At 38.2% G+C, this 10,655-nt stretch overlaps 2 protein-coding genes across 3 annotated transcripts; both read left to right on the top strand.

The window, feature by feature from the left end:
• The first annotated feature begins 862 nt into the window (after positions 1-862).
• Positions 863-5,134, top strand: prdx5 (peroxiredoxin 5). Its single transcript, XM_059351590.1, has 6 exons — positions 863-1,307; positions 2,603-2,737; positions 2,826-2,957; positions 4,122-4,160; positions 4,243-4,307; positions 4,756-5,134. The coding sequence occupies exons 1-6, from the start codon at positions 1,212-1,214 to the stop codon at positions 4,859-4,861; spliced, it is 573 nt and encodes a 190-aa protein (XP_059207573.1). The 5' UTR covers positions 863-1,211; the 3' UTR covers positions 4,862-5,134.
• Positions 5,135-5,952: 818 nt separating this feature from the next.
• Positions 5,953-9,826, top strand: banf1 (BAF nuclear assembly factor 1). Of its 2 annotated transcripts, none has more exons than XM_059351592.1 (3): positions 5,953-6,081; positions 7,475-7,639; positions 8,551-9,826. In XM_059351592.1, exons 2-3 carry the CDS (start codon positions 7,514-7,516, stop codon positions 8,695-8,697), a joined length of 273 nt encoding a protein of 90 aa, XP_059207575.1. In that variant the 5' UTR covers positions 5,953-6,081; positions 7,475-7,513; the 3' UTR covers positions 8,698-9,826. The 2 variants fall into 2 exon arrangements, with proteins under 2 accessions (XP_059207575.1, XP_059207576.1); XM_059351593.1 differs by having other exon boundaries at positions 5,991-6,081; positions 7,478-7,639.
• The last annotated feature ends 829 nt before the right edge of the window (positions 9,827-10,655 follow it).

Below are 10,655 nucleotides of genomic sequence, written 5' to 3'. Positions count from 1 at the left end.
CAATCAGCGGCTGTGGTCATGGCTGAATCAACCAATGACAGCGTTGCTACGGAACACACCTATTTGCATGAAGCCACCAGATTTATATAAAGTAACAATATACTACTACAATGAAAAATACCCTGATACAAATATTATTACAAGACACAAGTTTCCCTCTGACATGTAGTGGCGGAGAAAAAGTGTAATGTTGAAGAAAATGGAAATACTCCAATAAAGTATAAAGTAACCAGGGGACACAGGGGACATGTCCCCTGCACTTTTTCAAAAGGCCGTTTTTGTCCCCTGCAATTTTTACCGTCCAAAAGAAACGCGTCAGGCAAAGCGGAAAACGGCCGCTCAGGCTGAAGCCTGTTCCCCTTAGTTTAGCCCCGCCCACAAGCTGTCTTGTGTGATTGGCCGTCCTCGCTGTCACTCCATCTGGTTGTAAACAGCGCCAGGACTTGCACACCGGTCTGCTAGTTACCCAGGAGACAAGAGTGCCTGTTAATCTGCCGCTGTAAATTGTTGTTAACATGTTGGCCGTTTGTTCTGCCTGGGTCACGTCAGCCTCGGATTACAAATGTGATTTGATACATCCATACTCTTGATAATTTTGAAACTAAGTTTTTTCCTCTATAACCGTATCATCAAAATTGATGATTGTTAGGTCAAACCAAAAAAGGGAACAGTAAACTTAAAAGTAACAATAGAAAACTAGAAGAACTACTAGAAAACACAGTGAACTGAAAGAGTTTGAGCTTTATTAAAGATACTTGAGGCCCCCCCCCCCCCCCCCCCCCCCCCCACACACACACACACACACCTCTGAAATCAAAATTTCATCCATGCAGATAGATAATATATAGATACACTTTCCAAGCAGAGGCACCTTTTCTTTATTATAATTGCCATGTCTCCACCCGCTGCTTTCAAATAAAAAACTCTTTAACTTCAGTCTAACTAATACCAAATTAGACATGGCTTCTTGCTAGCAGATGGCGCAGTAAATAAAGATTTAGCGGGCCCAAATCTGGACGTTAGGTTAAGTCCCAGCAGCCAAACTCGCTGTGCGACTCTCTCTTGCAGGTAACAGATAGGGTGACAGCAACGTTAAGTCAACGTGAGCTGTGTCAGAGAGCAGAAACGCAGCAGAGAAAAGGACAGACTAGCTTCCTGCTAACCTGCCGCAGGGTATTTCTTAATGCTAGCTGATAAAAGAGCGAGCTGCAATGCTGTCCATCACTAGCACCATCACCAAGAGCACCCGTGTTATCCAGCGCGTCCGGCTGTTACACACTTCTCCTGTTGTCAGAATGCCGATTCAGGTAGGACTTTAATGCGTGTAGCTAACGATAGCTATGAGTGCTACATGGCTGAGGGAAAGAGGTGAAGTGTTGTATTTCACCGACAATTTACTATAGCTAATATACGATTACACGCGTTAGCTCTGTAGCTAACTGTCCCCCTGAAATTCGTCGCCATGACAGTTATTGCCTAGCAATGATAAGGATTTGTTTGGTTGTCATCTCAACTGGTTTTCGAACGTAGCATATCGCAAACTGTCAACGATTAACCAGCTGTCGTGCAGGCTTGTCCACCGCCTTTTATAGTCTAACTCACTCGGAAACTGATGATGATACTGATATCTAACCCTATGTACTAAACATGTGTTGTCCGGTTGTAATTTATTTAATATATCGTCAGTAAATGCATGTGTAGCACATACTTATTCTCCAAGTTGGACTTGTTTGACTAGTTTATCTGACAGTGCCTGAACTTCACAGCTTCCCTGCCTACAACTATTTTTTTTATTAAAATACTTTCAAGAACATCGTGAAAGTTCAATGCATTTTGTTTTACCTTGTTAAATTGACTTTTATTAAGCGATCAGTGTGTTAAAGTTTCACATTTCCGCCCGTCAATTTTGAGGTATTTTAACCCCCACATTGTCAGCGAGGTTGCTTGTGAAACATAATCCCGTCATTCTCGCGTTATCTGACAATATCGCGATAATTTGGCTGCAGTGCAAGCCAATGTAAGGCATTTGGCCATTTTAACGAGACACATGCGTCATTATGTGGTAATTTGTCGCCCTCCAGTGGCCACTGACCCAAGTGTTCATATGTGAGCAAATTATTAAAATTCAAAGGAGAATAGAAAAAGTCAAGATACACAAGTGGAAACAGTAGAAACAATATATACACATGGAATTATTTAAATGAGGGAAGGGGCTGTGAAAAACTGAATACACAAGTTAAATAAGGTAAGGTAAGGCCAGGTGGCTGTGCATTATGTGCATATATTTCCTAGCATTAGTAAACGTGTGTGATTTCAAAGTATCTTTATTGTCTGTTACAGGTTTATTAATTTGCAGCCAGTACGCATATAAAGCACACAAAACACCTAGACACAAATGGACAACAACCACATGACACAGATTAAAGAGTAGTTCAGAAGGAGATTCTTCATCAAAATGTTAAGTAAACAAACCATATCCGCAATCGACAGACAACAGCATGTTAATGGCAGCAGGGACAACTGAGACCTCTGTTGGTTCTCATAGGGGACAGTTTAAATTGACGACCTGAATCTTCTGTCTTGTTTTCTCAATGCCCGACAGGTTGGTGAACAGCTCCCTGCAGTGGAGGTCCAGGAGGGGGAGCCAGGAAATAAGGTGGCCATGGATCAGCTCTTCAAGGGGAAGAAGGGAGTCCTCTTTGCTGTACCTGGAGCTTTCACCCCTGGTTGTTCCAAGGTTGAGTTCACACTGTCATCTCAGTTTGCTGTGTGTTGCACAATCATCTTTGAAGCAGCTGACGTTGTACTTGTCTTGTTGCTTGCAGACTCATCTCCCAGGTTTTGTGGAGCAGGCTGGGGACTTGAAGAGTAAAGGAATACAGGAGGTGGCTTGCATTTCAGTCAATGATGCGTTTGTCATGGCGGCCTGGGGAAAGGAGCATGGAACAGATGGCAAGGTATGAGTGATGAGCAATTTCTGTGATAACCTGCTTCAAGATAAATTATGAAGTAAAAGCTGACCACATATTATCATCATACAGATAATAAACAGCATCTCCAGGAAGGAAGGATGATGATGTACAACTAAGCAATACAATTTTTGACAGGAAGCTGATAACATCTAATTAATTGCCATGTACAAATGAAGTTGAAAGTTTTGAAAATATTATTAAATCTCATAATCTTGAAACTTCTCTATGAATGCCAATACATAAGCAGGCTTCCCAGGTGCTCAGTGACCTTGTTGTTCCACTCAGAGCTTCAAATTCAGTAATGCATGGAGCATCCAATGGGAATAGCAATGTGCCCTGCTATTTCAGTTCAGGGATCAACATGTGGACTTCCTTACCTATATAACTCAAACTGGATCCTGAATGAGATCATTTAAACTCAAACTTGAAGTGTTTTAAAAGATGGATCAGCCATGTAGTCATGAATGATTTGGTACTTCTTTTCTTGTGATGTTTTATTGTATTAGTTTGTGTCTTGTATTTTGTTTTCATTTTCTTGTTGAGTTCTGACTTTTGCATTTTTTATGTACACACCTTTTGTTGAATTTGGTTTTGTTCCGTCTCTCTTATTTGTTGTTGACTTTTATGTATTTTAAAGGCCCATCTAGGGACAGACATCGCAAATTAGCCTAGGCTATAAATGCTGTGGTATGTAACATTGGTTTGTGCTACATACTTGTATCTTGTCAAATAGATGTTAAATAGCTGTGGATTCCTGAACGCCATTTTGTGTGAATAAAGTGGAAGAGACCAGTAGGCAATTCAAGCAATCTTCTAAAAGGAAATGTACTATATTTAAAGTGCTGTGTGCATACTAGAGGCATTTTAGAAATGATAACTGCACTCAACCTTTTTTGTTCCCTTGACAATAAGATGCTCACAGTAAATGATAATGCAAAGATGAGTTATGCTGCTCTTTATATCTAGTAAACTCACTGACATTATCCTTGTGCCTTGTTAAGTCAGTTGAGGATGTCAGTTTCTTTGCGTCACGCCTTCTTGGTGGCCTTGTTTAAGAATAGACAGGTTGATGACAAAGCAGATGTCATTCGACATTTCATGTACTTTTTGATATCCAGAATGCTGAACTTACTGCTGATATTTCCGCAGGTTCGAATGCTGGCTGACCCTACTGGAGCTTTTACAAAGGTAAAGCTAAATGACTAGTATATTGAAGTTGTAATTAATGTGACTGTGTGTACTCATCTGTGTTGTTCTTTCTGCATTTTAGGCAGTTGACCTGCTTCTTGACAATGATCAGATTGTGCAGGTACTTGGAAACAAGCGATCCAAGAGGTAATGATCCTTTTGCCCATTTTAGTTTTGCAGTAGCAGATGGATTGCAATTGTTTTTTTGTTTTTTTTTTAATCAGTCCGAAATCACTCCTCCTCTTATTTATTATAGTGCATATTGAATATTTATTGAATTTGTAAATGGACATAGAGCTCCCTCGAAAAATAAAGGGTTTGTTTACTAAGAATATCACTTGCAATGCACTGAATTTAGTAAATGCAAAAAAATCCAGTTGTCTGACTTCATACGTGTGCTTCATAAACCTCACTTTAATGCTCACTATAGAGTTAACTACTGGTTATAGAGAGTGTCTGTTCATAGTAGGACGAGTGAATAAGTAAACAAGGGAGTGATTTTGAACATGGATGCAGTGTAGCCTGTGTTTGTCCTTTACTGGTACATGTAATGTCCATGTATATAAATCAGTTTGCACGTCATCCTGTGTTTCAGATATTCTATGTTGGTGGAAGATGGAGTTGTGAAGAAGATCAATGTGGAGCCTGATGGCACTGGGCTTACCTGCAGCTTGGCTTCCAGTGTTCTTTCTGAGCTGTAGGCTTAGGTATTTAACCAATATGCAAGCACTGAGTTGCTGTTAAAATTGCACTTACAAATCCCAGTAGTACCCTGATCAAGCTTATTCCTATTCCCAAAGACGGATGCAAAGGTCACCAGGATGATAATGCCGAAAACAGAACAGGAAGGATATTAATGCGCACAACTATGACATGAATGGCAACCCAAAGGAACAACTCTTCTCCTCTGTATACTGATACTTTTGAGTAAATAAAGTTCACCCTTAATGCAATAAACACTGTTTTCCTGTATTGCATATAGTGCAGGTTTTTTGTGTGTGTTAGAATAAACCACAGCTTGGATCTTATTATGATGAATGATGCAAGAGAAACAAAATGCCAATTTTCATAATGTCATATTATAATTTACTCTACAAACAAGACATTTTGGATTAAATTAAACATGTATAGAATGTAACAAAGTAAAACGACTAAAGTGATCATCTGAAAATGGAGTAACAAGCACATTGTATGAACACACTGTAAACCACATTTTATATAATAGTTTAATTCATAGTACACACCCATTCAAAATCAGATTTTCAGAAGCACATTGCTGTAATTGATACACTCTGTATCACTGTACACAATGTATCACTGTCATCACAAAAGAAGGGCTTTTGATGTTTGGCACCACATTCAAATGTTTCTCATGATATTTTTGTTATTTTCAACAAAATTGAGAACATTTTATTAGTCTCAGTCTCACTGATTCACACGAATACTTTATGGTTTTATGGCAAGGAAAGGTTTATGAAGAGTAAGACAATTAGAAGTCTTAATTTTTAACACATCAATGCACAATGAGGTATGTAAAAATATATCATGATATTGGTTAATCAGCATGCATTCTTAAACGTTTTAATGACTTAATACAACGTTTTAGCTATCTGTACTGTAGGTAACCGATGTACTATTTATGGCTGGATCGTTGGTAGTCAACTTGGATGTTCATAAAAGAAAAAAAATCTGTTGTGTTGAGATCAGTTGAGATGTGACGTGATTAGCCCCCAAAGGGCTGGTCTGCTTACCCTGTAAGTCAGTTATCGGGGAAAAAATAACAAGACATTTCAAACAATGACGTAATGACGCAAGCAGCGGGCGCATTGCATTGTGGTCGCCGGTGCCTGATAGAAACAGAAAGCACACACTGCTCTCCGGTGAACAACGCTAGTCTTTGGCCTGGACAGGACAATAAAAGGTAAGTTATTAGTCATAGCCATAATACCACATGTCTGCCATTAGTTGGATAAAGTGCACTGTAACAAAAAAAAAGTAGCGACAGCCATCAAAAAGTCATGCAGTTAATAGTAATTAGCTAAACTACCGTTGAGGCAACTTTAGCGTGGACGCTAAGTTTAACTGAAGGCGCCTAAATTTTGAGCTACTAGCCGCACAGCGCTAACTTCATCGACTGCGCAATGGCGATAATTATTCAAGCATCACATCATGCTTTAAAATAACCACTTTGTGAGCGTATAAACGATAACGCAGTCTGAACCGAGTAAACGTTAGCTCCTTATGCTAAATGCGTTAGCGCTGAAATGTATTGGCGCGCTATTCATCACTGGGGCTATAACGTTAACGAACCGTCTCTATCGTTACTCTGTCGCCACATCAATGAGCGTAAACAGACACGCATGTTCACCCAGTCTGGTGTGTCTAGGTGCGGCACTTTTTCAACACTAAGCAAACATTAACATCTAGATATTTCCTCCATTATGGACGCCTCTTGCAGTGCCTGCTCGTAGGGACGTTGGGTCCTCCTTTCTTCAAAAACAACCCACTTAACAGCCAAATGATAAATGTGCTGGTGTCTTAAAGTGACTAAGTTGTAACTTATAACGTTATGTTGTTTCAACGTATCTTTTTGTTTACCTTCCTCCAACTTTCAATTAATTCAAATATGTTTATCCATGATAAAAAATTATCATATTAAACAAGCTTAATCTTTTGCAGTATGCAGTGCAGTCAAGTAGAGTTAATCAAATATTGTTGGAAAACTCTACTTCAAATACAAGCAACAGATGGTTAAGTTATTTGACGCAAAGTGAAACTTAGCACCCTTTTATGCTCGGACACGCCCCTTCACATACTTAGGAAAGCATTCAAATCCCGAACTCGTATTGGGTGAGCACCAGGACTTATTGCCTAGTTTTATCATCTGTTAGTTTTGGAGCATGGCCCAGTTTTATCGTGATAAATCTGGGTATTGCTCCTAAACTAACAGACAAGGCATCTGTAGTAGGGTGAAGCTGCCATCAGAATAGACCTTGCAGACATATGTGTGGAATATATGAAGTGTTTGTGCGCCATAGATTTATTTGAAACCAAATGTTAAACATGATTTCTGTTAACAAAATGATTAGAATTGCTACACTATTCATTGGATGTCAGTGAAAATACTTTAAACCAAACGCAGTCAAAAGTTTAACCCTATAGTAAAGTCCACCTAGTTTAAAAAAATGCACACAAATAATGAATTAAATTTTATGAATTAATCATTAAAGAATGGAAAGATATAATTTATTAGGATGCATTCTCTTTTGTCTGAATTTTACAGCATTTTAATTTATGTCATTGTGTTTGTGTAGCAGTACAGTTGGTGATCTTTGACCATCTACGAAGCAGCCATGTCGTCGACCTCCCAAAAACATAAAGATTTTGTGGCTGAGCCCATGGGTGAGAAGGCTGTGATGGCTCTCGCAGGCATTGGAGAGGTCCTTGGCAAAAGACTGGAGGAGAAAGGCTTTGACAAGGTAATAAAAAAGATTTTACTTTGTCTTTATATGCGATATCAATGTATGTGTGTATATTTGAATAATACACCGTATTATTTCAATTATTAATCATGCACAAATAACTTGGTAATCTTAAATATGAACAGGAATTAGGTCAAAACTTCAACAGGAATTCCAATTTCAGTATGTTAAATTACATACTGAAATTGGAATTCCTGTTGAAGTTTTGACCTAATTCCTGTAGTATTTTAAACTAAGAAAGAGCTAGCCTGAACTGTTCAGTCCAGGAGTCGCAGTTTTTGGCACTTCCGCATTGGATTGACTGTTGGCCAAATGTCAGTACAGGTGCATCCTTACTTTGTTATATCCTCACATATTGTTTGTCCTTTTGAATGTGAACCGGTCTACAGTCAACAGGCCGCCATTCTTCAGTTAGGCCGAAATCAAATCAAGTATAACTTGATTAACAGGTTCATCGTCATTCATTTAAATGACTCTGAAGTGACATACAAATCCGGTTTTATCTTCCAACTAACATAGCGAATGGTGAAGCTTGCACTAAATTCTGTAACGTAAAAAACATTCTTCTGCAATTAAGAATTTTATTCTTTCTCCTGTTATCCAGGTACAAAAGATCTGCAATGGTATCATTTAGTCATTCTTTACAGTCTTTTTTGTGAAAAGAGTTGCTTATGATCTAATCTAATTCTACTCTAAAGTGTCAAGCCGTCCATTTTCCACATGCAAATCATCTGTTCATGCAAGCACCACTATAGGTCTGAAAAAAAGAAACATTTTTTTTCAAGTCTCATGTTTTTCAAGTTGTGATTAAACATCAACTACTTGACATTATGCTCTTTGATGTGGTAAATCCCATTATACATGTCTTGATTAGTTTTTCAGTTGTGTATTTATCTCTCCCTCCACAGGCGTATGTTGTCCTTGGGCAGTTTCTAGTGCTAAAGAAAGATGAGGAGCTTTTCCGGGATTGGCTGAAGGACACTTGTGGGGCTAATGTCAAACAACAGGGTGACTGCTATGGCTGTCTTAAAGAATGGTGTGATGCCTTCTTATAAAGCATTCAGTCATTGTTTTCTACTTCTGAAGTCCAAACTGTACATTACCTCTTCAGTGATATTGTTTCAATGCAGCTACACCATATATACGGACTGACATTGGACACACTAACAAGTGTATTGAAGTCAATTAATTTTGAAATTGTTAAAGCTGTTAGTGTATTACTGAAATCTGTTGACCCCCAAACAGAATTTACACATGCCCTTCTCATGGTCTTTAACAAGTAGGTAGAAACTAATACTTGCCAACTCTCTTTTAGATTGAAATCAAATCATTCAGTTTAGTAGATAATCACAAAATATGACAATTCTATCTACCTGCCCTCACTGTCTGTAACCGCTTTCCTGGCAGACATTCTTGTGGTAGTGAAAGCAAAGATTTAAATAACTTTTTTGATTGCTCCTGCCCATTTAGGTTAATGTAAGTCATGTCACGAAGCCAGCATGCAATGTTGTGCTGTGTGAACAGTCCATAGAGGTACTTTATGTTGAAACTGTTTCTAGTTTTGGGGAATACTCATAGTTTAATTTGTTCAGGCTCATTGGACTACTGCATGTACTTTCTGTCAAAGGTTGAATTTTAAATGTATGGTCTGTCCATTGTCATATACTGGGAATTTTGTGAGTTAAACATGGCTAGTTTGTTCAATATTTAATCCTTTTCACATAAATTGTCACAGTTCAGCACACATTTTTTCTGTTCTACACATTTGTACTCACTTTCAACTCTTGGGCTTCTTGGTCCCTTTGCCTGTTTTTAAAGCCATTGGAAAGTTGATGTAAGCTGTTTTTTTTAACTAGCGCATCATTTCACAGATTAGTATCATGTTCTGTCGGTTCACCCACAATGTTTGAAGGATGTCTTGAAGAGGTGGATTGTCTGTTTGGAATGTCTTGTAAAGGATCTGACTCATTTATGTAAAACACAAAAACTAAACCTCAAAACTAATGTGACACTGGTCTTAGCAGAAATTTTTTTTTTTTTTAATTCCAAAAACTTTTAACTTTTGATCTTGCAAATAAAGAGACAGCATGGCCAGACCCCCACATCTGGTCTGCTGCACGAAGATTGTGTGAACCTGGAGATGGGAATGTATTTAAATAAAGATGCAAATTCAACAAACTCAAACACTGTCCAAAAGAACGTCTCAGTCTATTGCTGAAAAGTCAATTGCAGCCTTTACATTAAATAAACTGACAACAATGTGTCTGCAAGATAAGCTTAACATAATTAAACAAGCAGTAAACAAAGCATTTTGTACCTGAAGTGCTGGGGGTGTAGGGCAAATAAGTTAAATCATGACCTATTCAGATTGATGCAATTTGTTGGGGTGCTTTAACTGCAACCAAGATGTAAGGCTTTGGTTAAACACTGTCATATTACGACAGGCATTTAAATCAAAACCAATAGTATGTACACAAAATTTGGCTGCATGTATACATACATGTGATCATCATGCGATATCCGATGACAATCTATTCAGCCAAAATGCATTTTAATGTCAGGTGTAAAGGGTTCATAATACAGCAAACCAATCAGCCCCCGTTTGTCCATTAACAGGTCAGAAGCTAAAGTAGTTGATATGCTGTAATTGTATGATAGAATGTATTTAAAGCTTCAGTAGCAGTTTATCTTCTTCATTCTGCAAAACAAAACCTGGACAATGGTGAGGCAAGACCCATCAAACCTTTTGCATGTCTTTGTTTACAATAGTAAATTACTGGTCTGTTTCTAGTGGCTTTAATGAGATGGAATACCACAATATACACAGTATAGAACCTATTTTTAACACCAACTGACTTGATTTAGGTCAGGTCTTAATAACTGAGATTGATATTATCTTTGTGTAAAGAAATGCCTTAATGCATGTTAGTTTAAACATTTTATGTAGTCAGATGAACTATAAAACCTGCAGTAGTGCATGACCAGGCTGTGTCACTTAATCTTCCACACAACA

Source organism: Centropristis striata, chromosome 15, assembly GCF_030273125.1.
Source record: "Centropristis striata isolate RG_2023a ecotype Rhode Island chromosome 15, C.striata_1.0, whole genome shotgun sequence".
In the NCBI taxonomy this organism is placed as follows: domain Eukaryota; kingdom Metazoa; phylum Chordata; class Actinopteri; order Perciformes; family Serranidae; genus Centropristis; species Centropristis striata.
The sequence above is the reverse complement of the archived record's forward strand: the minus strand, read 5'-3'. Positions and strand labels throughout refer to the sequence as shown.

What these genes read in the sequence shown, in the direction of transcription:
- prdx5 (XM_059351590.1), top strand. Translation starts at nt 1,212, where the DNA reads ATGCTGTCCATCACTAGCACCATCACCAAGAGCACCCGTGTTATCCAG. An exon ending in CTACTGGAGCTTTTACAAAG is followed by an intron (nt 4,161 to 4,242) that starts GTAAAGCTAAAT and finishes TCTGCATTTTAG; the next exon opens with GCAGTTGACCTGCTTCTTGA. An exon ending in GGAAACAAGCGATCCAAGAG is followed by an intron (nt 4,308 to 4,755) that starts GTAATGATCCTT and finishes CCTGTGTTTCAG; the next exon opens with ATATTCTATGTTGGTGGAAG.
- banf1 (XM_059351592.1), top strand. Translation starts at nt 7,514, where the DNA reads ATGTCGTCGACCTCCCAAAAACATAAAGATTTTGTGGCTGAGCCCATG. An exon ending in AGGAGAAAGGCTTTGACAAG is followed by an intron (nt 7,640 to 8,550) that starts GTAATAAAAAAG and finishes CTCCCTCCACAG; the next exon opens with GCGTATGTTGTCCTTGGGCA.